A 17,831-nucleotide genomic window follows, 5' to 3' on the forward strand; every position below is an offset into this window, starting at 1 on the left:
AGCTAGATACCCCCAATCCCCCTACGGTTTTGGGAGTCAGTCATCATAACACAAAATTCGTGCTTATAAGCAGGCTCACCACGTAGGGCAGTTGGACCGCCCTTGCTCCCTATTCTATGCTTTGTGATACTGCATATAGCTAAACCAACATATATAATATAAAGATTTAGTATGTGGTACTTCATTGATCTTAATAAATACTATATTCCTCGGACAAAAGAGATTGATATTGAAAGTTAAAGCTTGACTTGCACCAAATTGTATGTGTATATAACCATGGTATCAAACCTGCACTTGGTTTATCCAACGCCTGTCATCTTTGGCTAGCCCAAATCCGACTTCGGGTTGTGATATTGACCTCCGCTCGCACAATAAAGAGCTGCGAAAGCCGAACTCTCATCCTTCAAGAGCGTCATTGGTGGCCCATCTTCAACCAGATGGCCCGAGTCAAGCACAAACACCCTATCGAAATCGACGAGGCTTTGCAGACGATGAGCAATCATAATAACTGTCCGATTCTGAAAATCTTCCCTGATGATGCGTTGAATCGTGGCATCCGTGGCGGGATCAATACTTTTGTTCCCCCTACCGTTAACAATAGTTTCTCAACTGGAAAGGAAGAGCAAAACTTGAACGTAATATAGCACTACTTACTGGCTTGTTGGTTCGTCCAAAATCAATATATTACTTTCTCGCAAGAGCGCCCTCGCGAGGCAAAAAAGCTGCTGCTGGCCATGTGAAATCAAGTTCTCTTTGAAAGGCGCGTCAAGACCGCCGAGAGATTTTATTTTATCCCACAAGTCCACGCGTGTCAAAACGTCGATTATTGATTCATCAGATACGGTATCATGTTGCCAAGGGGTCGCATTCTCCCGGACAGAACCCTCATACAGAAACGGTTCTTGAGTGATGAGGTTGAGTCGGGACCGCACAAGGTTCGGGTCCAAAGTGGATATGTCGACTCCATCAATCAATATATGGCCTTGGCTACATTCCAGTAAACGTAATAATGTTGATACAAGGCTACTTTTGCCACTGGTAACAAAAATGGTTTGTCAGGTCGAGGAACATGAAATAGACTTATGGGGCCACCAACCTGCCAGTTCTCCCGCAAATTCCGACGTGTTCACCAGGTTTGATAGAAAGGGAGATGTCGCTTAACGCTTGATTACCTTGCGGTCTTGCCTTCGTCAGTTCGCGACACTCAAGAAAAGAGGAGGTATATATACTCATAGCTGGCGCTGACGTTCACCAAAGTGACCGCACCGCTGGAAGGCCACTCGTCAAACAACGAAGACGTTTCATCTGTGCGTCCCTCTCGAGGTGTCTCCTTTATGAACCTCGAGATTCTTGTAACGGCCCCCAGACACGCCTCCATTTCGGTCCACTGCGCGATGAGATCGTTCATCAGTTCGGACAAGGTCATAACTTGCACGATAGCCAACCCGACTAAACCAGCATTGACACTAGTACGTAACGGAATAGCTATCCCCATGACAAGCACCTCCAGGGCCGCAACTACGAGGGAGAGAACGAGAAGAAGCCAGCGCTGGACAGAGAAGAGGAGATAGAAAGGTTTCTGCGACACGTCTAGAAGAGAAAGACTCTTTTGGACAAACGCTTGGCTCCACCCAAACGCGCGAATCGTGGCAAGTCCCTGGATGGTATCAATGAATAATGATACCAAGGGTGCCTTGCTTTCAATTCTATATTGTAATCATTTCAGCCAGAAAGTAATTTGGATAACATAACGAATATAGACTTACTCGAGGAGTCGCAACTGCCTGGAAGTGCGCAGGTAAAAGCGCTGGAGGAAATAGAGAACAGATCCAAGTAGCGGTATACCAATAGCCACGTATTTTACTGAAGACACGGCGATACCAACACTTGCGATACATCCTAGGAACTCTAGAGAATGTTCAATATTAGAACCAAGGCTAATACATGGAAACTCGCCATAACAACTTACCAAAAAGCGTTAAAACTATAGTGACGGGTAGTTGCCAGTCACTCAATCGAATGTCTTGACTAAACCTTTCCAACTAGTTAGTCAGGCGAATGAAAAACGCTTTGGATGTGGTGTGAACAAACCTATTTACTAAAGATCCAGTGTCTAACTTCGATATGAATAACATCGGGGCTCTCAAGAGCATCTTAGTAACCATTTTATAGCCACAGCGCTCGATTCACTCTTCTTTAGACTTACCTTAATGCTGCTGCTAGTAACTCGGAATGTAGCTTCTCCGATGACTTCGGAACCATATAGTAGAAAAAGAACCTGGAACACGTCAACACTGATCTCTGAGGCTTTTCTTTTTGTTTCCCTTACAAGGGTGTAAACAAAAGAGCCAGCGTAATCAGAACACCCCAAGTAGCATATAATCCTAGCCAATATCCAAGGGTATGCCGGCCCGCGGTATCTTCTGCCCACCAGGTAATCCAAATCTGAAAGAAAGCGTAAAATACCACGTATATAATCGCTCCAAGGAGAAAAAGAGCAAAATTGAATGATCCCATCGAGCCTATATAAAAGATATAGGATCTCCAATCACCCCTTTGTCGTCGCATATCACTAATGCGTGTGTCCAGTTGGGTTTGATACTCTCCTAGGTTGACCTCTTCCATCGGACGCATGAGTTCGTCGGATTCCAAGACAGACTCTTGACGCTCGCCGAGTAGCTGCCGCTGGGAAAGTATTTCATATGGCCCGCAGTCGATTATTTCGCCTATTTTGTTCATCAACATGACCTGGTCGGCAGACTGGAGAAGCTGTACTGTAGGTAGGTATCAATCCTCAGTAAAATTCGCCAGTTATCTTTCAATAAGCGGGTCTCACCTGCGTGTGTGGCTAGAACAACCGTCGTCCCTTTCGACCGAAGTACTCCATCTTTACCAAATACTCTATTCGACACGGCACGCAAGGTGCGAGCGTCCAGGGCGCTGGTGACGTCGTCAAAAATTGCAATATCCTTTTTGGCGTACAAGGCTCGAGCAATCGACTAAGGCCGGTTAGTTTTAGAAAATACCCTTCATTTCAGGAAATTACGCACGATCCGCTGTCTCTGTCCACCGCTGAGTCTCAGTCCCCTACTTCCCACCATCGAGGAATCGCCGCCAGTTATGCGGCCTAGATCCAGTTCAAGCTCACAGCTACGAATCACATGTTTATACCAGGAAAGGTCGAATTTAGACTCTCCCACGATATTGTCACGAATAGTGCCGTCGTGGATCCACGGAGTTTGATTGCAGTATGCTATGTTCTCTGGAGAGGTTGGAGCAGTACCTTGTACAAAGGCTGTCTCTGATAAGAGACATTTAAGAAACGTTGACTTGCCGCAGCCAATAGGTCCAGTGATTACGGTAAAGGAGCCTCTTGGAAGGCGAATATCCTGGAGGGAAAATATCGGAGGTGTATATTGATATTGATTCGCCGCCGCATTGAGATTTGATTTCGAATTTTCTTCTGACTTTTTCTCCTGGAACCGGATATCTCCCTGGCCATTGGACCTACTTTGGAATGGAGAGTTCTGTTCATCTTGGAGAAAGTTTTGTATCCTGTCAAAGCTTCCAACTGCTTGCAGGCCGAATGGAATAGCAAACAGGAGTCTTCTTGCCGGGGTGTTCATAAGACTAAGGATGGAGAGGGAGGTGACTGCTTTTGACACATCAAATTGGCCTTGGTGCGAGAGTAGTTTTACTATCGCATACGTGGCAAAGGTGAGCAAGGGCGACAAGACCGCGGGGGATTGAGCTGTAGAATCAGGTTAGCGGTTGTTTTCTAACGCTAAGAAAATGAAAAATGAATGGTACAGGCTGTAAGTGCGAGACAGTTATTGAACCGAAAATCCTGTGACACTTGGATTTCTTGCTTTCGCTTCTTTTGAATGGTTGTTTCCATGATCCGCGAAATGCCCAGCAGCTTGACCGACTGCATTGAGCTGATGGTGTGGGAGGTTAGGTTCACCCGTGATTCGACCGCTTTGAACCATGTGTTTTGATATTCGGGGACTCTGCGACTCGCTACTGCAACGAGGCCAAATCAGACTGAACAGAAAAGAAAAGAAATAAGCTGTTTGCTTCAATTTACTTTCAAGTTGATAGGGGAATTTCACCAAAGATAACAATGATAGGAACACAGCAAACTGCTCCTAGCTGCAGATAAAGAAGATACACACAGATGCCTAGCTGCAGTATGCAGGACCACGGGTCTAGAATTAGCCTCCAAAAGGTTTCTACAATCTTCTCGACATCTGTCGTCATTAAAGTAAGGGCGGCCGATTGATCGGCGGGTTTGACTTTGGTCTGCAGCAGCTTCGAATAAATCATTGGGATCAGGGCGCCGCGGGTCATTATCATTAAGCGAAATGTCATATGATAAGACCATGGGGAGACCAACTTTTAGTTTTAGTTTTTATTTTTCAATATCAGTGAGCACGGACACGGCATGACAGAGTCATTTACTTACTGCAATCCCGACGGAAACACAAAAGAATCCTCCGAGGAGACCGTACCCATCATTGATTGTGGTTGTCGGAGTGTCCAGGAACGTGACTGCTTTCTGGACCAGGAATGGATAAACAATATTAAGGCCGACTTCCATCGTCCTGGACATGAAAATAAAAAAGAGTTCGCTGGGGAAGCTAGAAAGCAGCTGGATCATTAGAGCATGCCTTTTGTTCTGGTTACCTATTTCACGGTGAGCACACACACATCAACACCTCATCAGCGATCAACGGACATTTTTTCCAATTGGATTGAACTCGAGCAACTAGCTTCTCCGACGAGAGCTTTTCGTGGATGGCAGGGAGGTCCTGTGAAGAAATAACATCGCGGAATCCCATCAAGAGCAGCGGATTAAGCCAGAGGAACAATGCCCGAGAAAAAATGTTACTACGCAGCTCTGATGAAGAACTGGAGCAGTCGGCTAACAGGATGTCGGTCTTGTCTCTAGCTTCAGTTATCAGTGCGAGTCCCTTGACTGCAATCGTTCCTATGAGGACACTTGACACTGTTGTTTGTCCAGGTATAAGTGCCTGAGTTCTAGCTCTGGCTGCATCCAGAACGCAGGACAACAACAGATACGTCGAGATCAGCAGAGATGGTCGAACGGTATTCCGGTGCTCCCAATGCGATAAAAGACCCAGGGAGATGGCGGCAAACAATTGAAGTACTGTCGAGGCGACAACCAAGAGCCTGTAAGCAGTGTGCTGCATGGAAAATAGAGCTATGAGAGTTGCTTGGAGAGCCGCGAGAACGGCGAATTCGATCTGGATTTATTGCAGCATGTCAGGAAGCCACCATATAGGGAGAGAGCCAGATCGTTCGTGAGCTACTTACCAACTTCAAACCGTGTGTCCACGAGTTTTTTGTTTTAAGCGTTTTCCTTTGCAGGGAAATAAATCGCCAGGGGAACAAAATAAGAAGGATACATGTTGGGCCGATAGAAAAGATGCTTTCTTCAAAGGTAACTGTCATTGATTGCAATAAGCATGAAAGAAACATTAAATATTAATGATGATGATGATGATGAATAGAAGTCGCATACCAGTAAAATCGAAGCCGCCGCGGCACTCTGAAATTGGCGGCACCGCAGGACCAAAGGTAGTGTCCCTACATGCGTCCGAGTAGCCGAGCACAGGCATGATAAGAGCATAGAAACCAGCTTCCAGGTTGAAAATATGAGTTTGCACTATGCGGGACACTTACATGTGTATGTGAAGGGGGTAGATGTGACTGTAGTCACCAGCGTTGGTACGAAGTATTGTGTTGGGCGGCAGAAGTTGGTTTCCATCGACAACCAATGATTTTATATGCGTTGGAGCATGCGAAACTAGGAAACACTTGTCTCGGTTTCTCAGACTATTGGGGCACGGCCTAGGTATGAAGAATATGATTGGAGCGTGGAAACTAGATTTGGCCTGTTGAGAGGCCTCCAATGTGCCGTTATCAGGTTGTGAGGCAGGGGGTACAGACAGTTCTCCGGGGGTTGGATTTAGTTCAACAGGGTTAGAATTTTTACCACACACTTATTTCTATGCACACTACATCTATTTTGGTTACCTAGGTAGGGGAATTCATATTCATTTATCCAATCCTTCCTTAACTACTATGGGAATATTCTATGTAGGTGGCGATCTTGGCGACGTGCAAAACGGGGATTGGTGCCAGAGGCATCTAACACTACTACATAGTTAACTACGCTGAGCGAAATGTCACAGGTCTAATCTAACCCTAACACTTAACTAGCCCCCTGGACGATATCGCGTATAATCCCAGCAGCACGATGCAATTGTTTGCTGAAAGCTGTAGTCCGTTCCTGTGATCCACCGGTGAGAGAAAGACGAATCCTACGATCAGAAGTTAGTCGGGACGGACCTCACATTTGACTGATGTTTGGCTTACGAGTTTTTCTCTGGCATCATGATTGTCCAGAATCCTTCCGGGTTGGGCAACAAAGATACAAAGTCGTTGATGACCATGTCGGTCTCGAGGGCATTGCTTTGAGCGTAGACGGAGGGCCTACCATGGAAAAGCCCCTCACTCAAGGACCGTGGCTTTGGAATGGCAGCGTCAGATGGCCACACCCAGTTCAGCAACTCCATGACTCGTATGTGACTGCGTCCGTTAAGAATTTCTTGCATATTGGCATTCATTTGTTTAGTGGATGTCGATAGGAGAGCCGCCAGTTTGACGGTATCAACAGGGGTTGCTCCGATGCCATCCTCACCGTTGTATGCCTTGGCTGCTGCATCACAGAAAGAAACAACAGCGGCGAGGGCCCTCTGTACGGACTCGGTTCGGCCCTGATGGTAGTAAGCTACGCTGATAGACTCCCATGAAGGGATGTTTCGTCCATAAAAGAGGCGCACGGCGAGCTGGAAGGTGATGTCAACAACTTGCTTGACGGGCATTTTGCCTTGGACAAGGAAGTCAGTGCCGAATTCGGTGAGAGTTTCTCGCATATATGTCCCTGCTGAGGTGTTCTCACGGAAACGACGCTTCAGTATATCGATGTGGCTATCTACTTCAACTGTGGATTCAAGCACCACTTCCTCGAGCTGGATATTCTCATAGTGGTGAATATTTCTGGGCAAGTATTCATCAATGGCCTTTGCGATCCATTCTGACAGGCGTGCAGAAGTGGTGCCGTCCACTCCTCCATGCTCCGTTATCAAACCTGACCGTCCGTTCTCGCTCACGGTAAATTGCAACACTTTGTCGAACCAGCGATTCGAGCCATCCCCGATGTAACCCTGTCGCGCTCTTTCTTCCGGTGTCTCAGGAAATCCATCATCCAAGCACAAGACGAACATTGCAGACTCAATGACACGAAAGTATTCGGCATTGGTAAGGCTCGATGACGACAGCTTTTCTCTCACCTACAACAGCATATGAGCTCTTGTCTATGGTAGCCAAGTGATTAAAGATTAAAGGAGTATAGATAGCAACTTACCATCGCCCACGAGTTTCTTTCATCTGTTGTCAATATACCTGTCCAGAGAGCATTATCTTCAACCTGCGTTATGATAGCTTCGAACGTGGCTTCGAGCTTCTCCAGCAGCATGTCTTCACCATGATCTTGGAGCATCACCTTGAAGACGTGGCCCTTCCTTAACACTGCTATATGATTACAGTCATCGTATCGCATCATCTTGTCGCAACCAATATGGGGCTCCCGCACCGAGTTGAAGAGCCAATCCCATCTCCACGTGCATGAGGGTTTTCCGGCGATCCAGAAAGGCTCAATCTTTCCGGCCTTCATAGCCCGATTGAAGGAAAAGACCGACGAGGAAATAATAGCGGCACGTTCTGCCTGTGATTGAAGTCTCTTACTATCTCGATGTGTGACCATGATGCTCTGGTACGGAGCGACCGGGTATCGCTTGCTCAGCCACCGAGCGTCTGACAGGACATCATTGTACCAGCCATTGCTCATCTTTTCATGTTCATGTGTCTTTAATAATTCTTGGAAAGCACGGCGAGCCGGGCTATCCGGGGCTTTAATTGTTTGAATGTCCTGTTGAACCGTCTGGAGCTGTTCGGGGCTGTAGAGATGTCCGGTTGTGCTGATCCAGAAATCGAGTGCATCATCAAGATCTGGTAGTGGCTGTGCAAGTGGTTCTTTAGAGAGCTTGCAGCAGTCCCAGCTATGGTGGGTCTTTTCGTTATGATCATTTGTGGTGACAGTTCCAGGCGATGATGTCTCTGTCTTGCCCACACTCTGTTTTCCCCCGCTGCCTTTGCCCTTGAGCTCCATCCTCGATACGATGAGTTTAGCTAGAGCGATGATGCTTCGTGCATTCATTAGCTCCGAAGTCTGAAGTGGGACCTTGAAAATGTGTTTGACCCAATTCTTGATTTCAATGGAGACTAGGGAATCTAATCCAAGATTTGTTATGGGTTGGTCGACAGGCACCTCATCGCCCATAAACGCAGCAACCTTGTCGGCAATGGCACTCTGAACAATGTTCTCCGCATCCTCAACCGACTTGGCTTGTTCAACAGCCTGGGTGGCGCTTGCTGGCTGATTGCTTCTCGGGCCATTGTTTGCGATAACTTCCAGTTTCCTCCGACTTGTCACATGGTCGAACAAATGATCACTCAAAGCCGTTTCACCTATGGCGTCTTCCATAGAGTCACGGTCGAAAGGCATGATACATTGGTTAGCTTCATCAAGCCTGGCTTGTGATCCCATTGCATATTCGAGCGTAGCGAAAAGTTCGTCGAACGTTACACTGCCAATGATTCGCACAATTTCACTGTTTTGATCCAGTGCTCGGGCTATCTGTTCTGAGCCCTCAACGACACCAACGTTTATGGTGGTATACTTGGTGAGCGAGCTAGTGGCTTGTTGTGCGTGGGCGAAGGCATCCTGGAAAGAATTACCTGCACTATAGTTACTTTGTGAGGTCGCTCCAACAATGCTAGCAACGGACGAAAGCATGATGAAGAAATCGGTAGTTTTGGGTGAGCACAATAGCTTGTGCATGTTCAGTGTGCCCTGAACCTTGGGTTTTAACGCGGTCATCCAATCTTCCACGTTCATGTACTCCAAGGGATGGTCACAAAGCACTAATGCACCCTGGATGATGCCTCTCACTGGTGGTAGTTGGGATATTTCTGTTGCAGCAGCACGCATACTTTCCTCATCGGTAATGTCACATTTGACTATATGGAGTGTACTGCCAATTTTTTTAATACTTTCCTCCAGGGAGGAGCGCTGTTGAATATCGATATTCCGGCGCGAGAGGGTCACGATGTGACCGGCCCCTTTCTCGGCAAGGAAATGGCTCATTCTCCTGCCCAAATCACCGAGGCCACCTCCAATGACATATGTCCCTTCGCGGTGTAGTCGAAGTGGCTTGGGCTTCGGCCTGGGCGCTGGAACAACTGTCTGTGCATCAGCTACCAACACCAGCTTTCCGACGTGTTTCCGAGCAGCGATGAGACGGAAGGCGTCCTCGATGCGACTCATCGGGTACTCGGTCACAGTGTGTACAGGCTTATAAAGGCCCTTGTCGACCATGTCGAATATTTCTGCAAGGCCTTTACTCACATACTCGGGACGAAGTCGGTACATATGCGACGTATCCACTGCAGCAAAAGTCGCCTGCTTCTCGAAAGGAGCCATGTTCAGCTGGCTATGCCCATATATATCCGTCTTGCCAATTTCGAGGAACGTTCCGAAAGGAGCAACGCAGTCCCAGCTGTCCATCAGGAATTCACCCGAAAGCGAGTTGAGAACCACATCAACGCCCTTGCCCCTAGTTGAACGCATGATGCCTTTCTTGAAATTCCGAGTATGTGACGAAAATATGTGACTATCTGCTATGCCGTATTGGTCTTGTATCAGCTTTCGCTTTGTCGTGCTTCCCACAGTAGCATATATCTCGGCTCCGATCAGCTTCGCAATCTGAATTGCGGCCTGACCGACACCACCTGACGCTGCGTGGATCAAAACACTCTGGCTGCTCTCCAGTCGAGCAACCTGGGTGAGACAGTACCACGCCGTGTAAAAGACGATCGGGATGGAAGCAGCGTCGGTGAAGGAAATGGAATCTGGAATGGGGACGATACCCTTGCCATTGACTCGTACTTGGTTTCCGAAAGGGGCGACCATGAGTCCAATTGCCCTATCGCCAGTTTTCCACACTGATTGAAGGTTGGAGCCGACTGAAGTGACTATTCCGGCCACCTCACCTGTCATCGGTACACCAGGTTGCATCTGACCCAAGGCAATAAACACATCCTTGAAATTGACACCGTACGCGCAAGCCTGGAGCTCAATCTGGTCAGGACCAAGTGGTTCTGCCATGGCATTATTGTCCACAAAACGGAGAGTGTTGAGCAATCCTGGTACCTGGACGTCAAGCATGAGAGGCCTATCTTTGTCAAGATAGTTACATTGAGTCATATTTCCGCCACCCTGATTATTGCTGCTGTCTATGAAACTTGCAAAGCGGTCGTCAGGAATCACTCTTGGGATGGTTAATTCGCCACCGGAGACGGTATATTCCCACTCATCGGCCCGAACCTCTTCTGAGGCTGGCCAGAATGACGAAATAGCAATTTCAGCAAGTATCTGGGTAATATGCTCTAGGCATCCGGGAAGAGTAACTTGGTCTTGGACGTCGACTGTGATGATTCGTAGACTGGGGTTCTCACGCCTGATTACTCTAGCCATGCCATTGATCATATTCTTCAAGGCCGCACTTTCAGGTTGAGCTGACTCCTGGAAGTTGACCCAGAGGACATACTTTCCCTGGAGTAGAAACTTTTTGGTGTGTTCAAATATTTCGTGGGATGGATTGAGCAGCAATGGGCGTTCGGCCGAGTCAAGGACAATCAGAGGTCTGTCGAGATCTTCAGCAATGGTCGTATCCCAAGATTTCTTATTGCATTCAACTCCTTTGTTGCTCAAAGAATGACATATTCCACTGCTGAAGGCATCCGTCTGAGGGGAGTCCGTATTTGTGAAACAAACACTAGCTTTCATCTTAGATTGGGGACATCGACCCTCTTGACTCAGGTCCATTGTAGCTTTGGTAACTATCATGCTGCTTAAGGACGATGTTGAGCCAAGGTGGGCTGGAATAGTAAGATCCACGCCACTGAAGGAATGTCGTCTCAATAGACGGTCCCATTCTGGCACGGTGAGAAGCGGTCCATCCTTACGCCCGTCCTCTGACATCCACCAACCTTCCAAGGTGCCGAAAATAGTGTTGGAGGCGGGAGCAAGTCCTGTAAGCTCAATGAGAACAAGGCGGCCTTCTGGTTTTAGTAGTTTGCGCACATTAGACATTGTCACATCCATCAGCGGTGTAGCGTGCAACACAATGGATGCAAAGATCAGATCAAAGGAATTGGCCGAAAAACCTTGTTCGAGAGGATCTCGTGAAATATCAAGCGTCTTGAAGTTTATTTGGTGAGCCCATTGGCTGAATTTGTTGCGTGCCCGCTCGAAAAACCCTGATGAGATATCTGTGTAAGTGTACTCGTCTAGCAGCAGCCGGCCGTTACGGTTGATGCTCTCCATGAGCGGCATGGATGCACTGCCAGTACCAGCATCAATCTCCAGAATCTTCATGTTCGGTTTCTTGTGAACAACAGCCTTCATATACTCTGCCACCTGTGCGTAGTGACCGTTGAAAAGGGTATACTCTGAGTACAGTCGCCCCAGTAAGTCGTCCTGGATCAGCAGTTCAAGTGAGTCCGTCTCTCCAGTGAAGATATCGAAGAGTCGTGGACCGAAGCGTTTCAATGTAAAGCCAACTATATTGTCATGACTTGCCTGTTCTATTAGCCTGGCTTCAGCGTCGGAATCGAGACATCCAAGCATCCTTTCGGCGGCCTCGGACTGGTTCCACTCTATCATCCAACTAAGGAGTTTAGAAAGATGTGGATTACATGCCGTGGAAATATCCTTCGCTTGTAGTTGATTGACTACTCTGCGAATAAAAATCGTTGCGACTTGGTCATTGAGATGCAGTTGCTCTTCAGCGGCGAGCTTGCTGAGCGTCCCGTATCCGACGTCTAGCAGCTTGCGGCGAGAGATTTGGTCCATGAAATTGGCTTGTGTGATATAGTCTACATCCGAGTTCCATTGCATCCGGTAGTGCATTTTCTTTTTGAGGGGTCCATTATTGGCTGAATCAACTTCACCAACAACTTGAAGCCTAATCCCACTGGCTATGAGTACTGGACGGAACTTTCCATCCTTCTGCTTTTGGTAGGCGATCGAGTTTCCAAGCGCTGTACGAGAGCCTTCTGGAAGCAGATTAAGAGCAACCATCAATTCCGAACCGGGTGTAGGATCCATGTCGGCGGATATTGACAGTTCGCTGAGAATTACCGGCATCACAGGCGCGATGCTGCACTCTCTTCGGAACACTGCTGCCTGTAGCTGATTGACAGCATCGAGCGTTGTAGGGTGGATTAAATGCGGTTGCATATACTGCCCAGGCATCTTTTGAACAATATTCTCAACGACTACTTTGGCAAGACCGCAGCATTTACCAACATGGATCTCCTTGAGACCCCGAAAACTGGGGCCAAAATCATTACCGGATGCTGCGAGAGAACCATAGAGATTTTCTGGTTCTATACTAACTGATGAGTTTGTTTGAATTTCCTGCAGTATTCTGAGGGCATCTTCTGTGAATAGATCATCCTCTCTAGTACCCTCAACTTCGTCAGCCTGAAGGTCCTGGGCCTCCGTCACGGTTGTGACAAGACCAGTTGTGTGCTCCGTCCAAGAGTCGTTTTCAGGATCATAGGAGAGAACACGGAAATACTCCCATGGACTTGCATCATGTTGACGCGCCGGGCTGATGGTTAGTTGCAATTCGACTTCAGGGATATAGTTACGGTAGCTACTATCATCGCCTTTTGACTCGCTGATCACGACAGACTTCTTAAAGGAGATGTCTCGGAAGTTGATGCTCTTAATACGACCTAAAGTCCGTCGCAACTGGAATAACTGTTTCATAGCCTCGGTGACCATAGTCAAGTAGGCAGCACCTGGGAAAATGACGAACCCCTCAACAACATGGTCTTGAAGCCATGGAATAGATTGCAAGCTCACGATATATCTCCATCGAGGTTCATGCAGGGCACTGAAGACGTCGAAGAGGCCTACAAGGTCATGATAAGGGAAGGCACGCTGACGATGCCCTTTGCTAAGCCTTGATTCGTGCCAGTATTTGGTCGTGTGGTCCCACGGATATGTTGGAAGACTGTCAACAACTTTATACAAGCTAGCGACTCTCTCCAAGTCCTGCATGACAGCATTTAGCTGAATCGGGTATCCAGCTTCAAATGTCTTGCCTGCTAGGGCCAGGATGGTGTCAACTGCGTTACGGTTCCGGATAAGAGTTGGGATATACGTGTACTTGAAGGAGGAATTAGAAATATGAGACAAAGGTCTGCCTCAGGGGCCCCGAAAGTGCGGCATGAGGACCGATTTCTACTATGATATTAGCTCCAGGAATTGCGGCCAGGTGCTCTGCCACCAGTTGAGATGCAGCACTGAACTTGACTTGTGACAGCAAGTTCGATACCCAGTAAGAAGGTCCGAAGTCAGATAGCTTGCGTGTGCCTGTGACTGACGAATAGAAAGCGACGTTCGTTCGTGGTATGCCGTGCGCCATATGTTCCAGGGAAGAGAGATGCGATTTTGCTACTACCTCCATGTGATGAGAATGATATGCTGAATCTACCACAAGCCGCCTATTAAAGACAGTCACAGAGTCCAAGACAGCTTGGAGCTCTTCAATAGCCGCAACATCACCAGAAATTGTGGTACTTTCTGGACTGTTTACACAAGCCACTGTCAACCTTCCGGTGGTGATGTTTCGAATCCTTGGGGTGATTGCCTCCACTCCCTCACCCACGGCCAACATGGCCCCATTTGTTGGGTTCAAGCCTTTCGCCATGGATGAGCAGATACCTCGGTAATAGGCTGCTTCCATAGCGGCCTCCCTACTCAGAGCACCAGCGGCGTAAGCAGCTGCAATTTCTCCTGAACTGTGGCCACACACCGTTTCAGGTTGCAGACCAAAATTCTCCAGTAAGTCAACGAGGGCTATCTGGATGGCTGTCATACAGGGCTGAGAAAATCTGCTGTCACCGACTCGGGAACTCTCCTGGGGTTGAGAAAGCTCCGAGCCGAGTTCCCAGTCGCATCCTAGACCCTTCAGAATCTGGTTGCAAAGCATGATTGACGTCACAAAGACTTGCGATGTCGCCAAAAGCTCGCGTCCCATGGCGAACCACTGGGCACCCTGGCCCGTGAAGACATACCCTATTCTCGCCTCCTTCGCTGCCTTGACTTGGTGAAGTTTTGGATCTCCTAATTCTGTTTCCAGTTCTTGGGCATTGTTTGCTACGACACTGCAGCGCCATGGGAGCTTTGAACGACGGACATTCAAAGTGTAAGACAGGTCACTGAATGAAGTATCACGGCTCTGGTTGGACATGAGCCATTGCCGTAGGTTGGAAATCACGTTGCCGAGCGACACTTCAGAGTTTGCCGAGAGAACAAAAAGTCTTTTAGAATCTCCGTTGGTAATACCGTTAGTGATACCATTCGTAATGCCATTACTGTGGTGCCCATGACCGTTTCCATTGGATTGATGGGAGTCAGTAATACACGGACGGTCGTATGCCTCGAGAATGGCATGGGCGTTGGTTCCACCATAGCCAAAGCTATTTACGGAGACGCGCCTGGGTCCAACATAGCCTCGCGGCGTAAGTGATGTGAGTTCTAGTGGTACCTTTGTTTTAAGATCAGCAACCGTCTAGTAGAAACGCATAGCTAAAGTGTTTGGGAATTGTGACAGAAGACTCGTGATGTCTATAGAGTTCAAGACAGGACGACGGATTGACCTGTAGACGGACCTCCGGACTCAGGTTGAACTCACGATAATTCCTCTCTCTTCAAGATTAAGACCTGGCTTCGGGTTTATATAGTTCAGATTTGGAGGGATCTGGTTGTTCTTCAAGACCATGATGGCTTTAAGGATCCCAGCTACGCCGCTAGAAGACTCCAAGTGACCAATATTGCTCTTGATGCTTCCCTAGCGCGACATGAAAGTCAGCACCTCACAATTTTCAAGTTCCCGAGTGCGACTGACTCCAGAAAGGAGTTTTGCATGCAAACACATGACATCACAAGAGACAAGGGATTCGCGGCCTTACCACAGGCAAATCGGCCAGTCGTCCTGCTTGGCGGCCGAATACCTTTGAGATGGATTTTATTTCTGCATCATCACCTGAAATATCGTCAGGTTAGCCATTTCTTACAGGAAAGGATGGCGAAATAAATTACCTGCTACAGTCCCTGTACCATGTGCTTCTACATACAAAGTCTCTCAAGGGTCCAGACCGGCCTTGGCATAGACTGACCTAGCCAGTTTTTCCTGTGCATCGGCGTTGGGCAAGAAAATTCCAGCAGTCTTGCCATCGTGATTGACTCCCGAATTCACAATGACTGCATGAACCGTATCACCGTCGGCCAGCGCCTGGTCTAGGCACTTCAAAACAAGGACACCCACACCTTCTCCACGTCCGTAACCAGAGCCGCGGTCATCGAAGGTGTATGATCTTCCGTCTTTGTTGATGAGTGTGCTAAATCCGTTATCAGAATTTAAAAAAAAAAGGGGGGTGTTCTTCAATGTCCGAGTAAGGGGGCGTACCCAACGGATGTCATAGCAATGGATTGGTCCGGGGTCAACATCAGTTGACTGGCTCCAGCAACTGCCAAGGTAGCCTCACCATCCTTCAGTGTACGACAGGCTTGATGCAATGCTACAAGACTCCCAGACTATATGACTGGTCATTAGTATAGTAACCGAGCCATAAACGCTTTTGGATGCACTTACGCAGCCCGTATCCAGGGTGTTCGATGACCCTTTCAGATCAAAAACATACGAAATCCGATTCGACAGAATAGCATCGCCCGCGCCCAAGATATGAGCCTTGTGAATCTGAGGTCCGTCTTTGTACCCCATTCGATCATAGTCCCGTGCAAACATTGCCATGTGCACCGAAGTGTCAGAGCCACGTAGAGTCTCGATGGGAATTCCCGCATGCTCGAATGCTTCGTAAGTAAGTTCGAGGGCAATTCTCTGCTGTGGATCTACGCCGGTGGCCTCTGCGGCAGGAATACCAAAGAACTGTGTATCAAAGGCTGAGACATCCTGGTCTATGAAGTATCCATGGCTAAAATTCATGGCTTCTTTGGTCTCGGGATCCTTGTGGTAAAATGACTTCCAGTCCCACCGGTCTTTTGGGACCTCTTGCCAGCCATCCCTACCTTCTGCCAGCATGGACCAGAGACTCTCTGGGTTTTCGGCCCCGCCAGGCAGACGGCATGCCATGCCAATGACGGCTATTTGGCGTTCTGGGGTCATATTGAATACAAAAGCCAATACTTCGATAGAGAATAATAGAAAATAGCCTGATATTTATGAAAGAAGACGGATATTTCAGTTAAATTAGTAGATTGAGCACTACGAGAGGACGATAGAGTGCGGACGGAATCATGATAAGTTTGGATACTTCGAAAGATATTAAATAATATAAATGTATCCAACAAATGCAGCCCCAAAATGCACATCGCAAATATCTTCCAGTGTGGTGTCCGTCCTTTCTCCGACTGTCGTACGTCTGTTGGTTTTCTCCACCAGTGTATATGCCAACATCCTGGAGCCCGCATCACGCCCCATAATCTTCTATACGCATCTTCTATCAAATTTGAGATAAATATGCACCCGCATGGACTATGGTTGGTTGGTTGGTTGGTTGGTCGGTTGGATTGTTGATATCACTTAGCTTCATCCCTCGTAATCAAGATATGCGGGTGGCCAGCAATATCAACTGCATATCTCATAACGAATCAGAGAAGCACGTGAAGCATCAGACCTTGGAAAACGGTACATGTACCCGTTTGGGAGTCGTAGTGGTGTTTGGCAACAGTTGAAGGTTCGAGTCCTCGACCCCTGGTCGTTGACAAACTGGCCACTTACCCAATTAGGTTGTGCCGGCAATAAGAAGTTCCAACATCTGCCATTGCCAAAGACCCCTACAATCAGCGGGGCCATATGGGGGAACAGGGGGTTTGTAGGTTGAAAGGGTTAAGGCTGGTTCGGAATTCAATATTTCATAATCCAGACTCCTTTGTTGCCCGGTGTTAAGGGAGGAACCACTGCAATTGTTATATACAGCGTCAAGTCCTTCACAATGGCAGATTTGGTGTCTTGTGTGAAAAGCCAGCTGTCAGCGCTCAATTGGCGACGTGCTGTTGGATTACGAAACATGGATGATAGAAGAGACGCCAAATAGGATAAACGGCATTTATTCAATTGGATAGGATCCAGCCTACGCAAGGCGCTTGGCTGCCCCATGTTCCCATGGCTCCTTCATAACGTACTATCATCCACTTGTGGCAACGGCGCACCAAAACCCTCGGAAGATCAGGGGGGGGAGATTGGTGGTGCTGAAATTGAGCAGGAGGATATATGAAGAGAACAGTGGATATTCCGACGAAGACCCGGGGCTTTTTTTCCCCTGCCTTTCATCCAGGGAAGTTAGATTAGCATAGCAAGGCTTGGGTGATGTTTGTGACTGCCACATCATATGATATGCTTACGCGCCGAGCTGTGTTTTCATGCACTATATCTATCATTCGTTTTCTTATCATTCGCTTTCAATAAGCAAAGAGCGCCCCTAGTCAGCGCTAGGAAAGGAGGGGGAGGAATAATCTGAATTTATGGAATAATCCTATACTGTTCTGCGGTAATCATTTAAACCACAGCGTAGATTGTCACAAC

The 17,831-nt window shown here is 47.8% G+C and overlaps 2 protein-coding genes across 2 annotated transcripts; both read right to left on the reverse strand.

Annotated features, from left to right (window-relative positions):
• Window positions 1–323: 323 nt before the first annotated feature.
• On the reverse strand, window positions 324–5,642 carry EYB26_003289 (uncharacterized protein; the record flags this gene model as incomplete). The annotated part of the gene is made up of 17 exons (XM_054262590.1): window positions 324–573; window positions 655–1,035; window positions 1,097–1,180; window positions 1,230–1,706; window positions 1,767–1,908; window positions 1,970–2,034; window positions 2,092–2,142; window positions 2,207–2,278; window positions 2,330–2,774; window positions 2,837–2,999; window positions 3,051–3,751; window positions 3,811–4,023; window positions 4,176–4,395; window positions 4,466–4,686; window positions 4,739–5,267; window positions 5,338–5,468; window positions 5,546–5,642. The coding sequence occupies 17 exons, from the start codon at window positions 5,640–5,642 to the stop codon at window positions 324–326; spliced, it is 4,242 nt and encodes a 1,413-aa protein (XP_054118565.1).
• A 596-nt stretch (window positions 5,643–6,238) lies between these two features.
• EYB26_003290 (uncharacterized protein) lies at window positions 6,239–16,412 on the reverse strand (the record flags this gene model as incomplete). Its single annotated transcript, XM_054262591.1, has 10 exons — window positions 6,239–6,347; window positions 6,403–7,379; window positions 7,454–13,390; window positions 13,470–14,774; window positions 14,922–15,077; window positions 15,199–15,272; window positions 15,329–15,340; window positions 15,386–15,627; window positions 15,696–15,823; window positions 15,882–16,412. 10 exons carry the CDS (start codon window positions 16,410–16,412, stop codon window positions 6,239–6,241), a joined length of 9,471 nt encoding a protein of 3,156 aa, XP_054118566.1.
• Window positions 16,413–17,831: the final 1,419 nt, after the last annotated feature.

The sequence above is a fragment of the Talaromyces marneffei genome, chromosome 2, assembly GCF_009556855.1.
Source record: "Talaromyces marneffei chromosome 2, complete sequence".
Lineage (NCBI taxonomy): Eukaryota > Fungi > Ascomycota > Eurotiomycetes > Eurotiales > Trichocomaceae > Talaromyces > Talaromyces marneffei.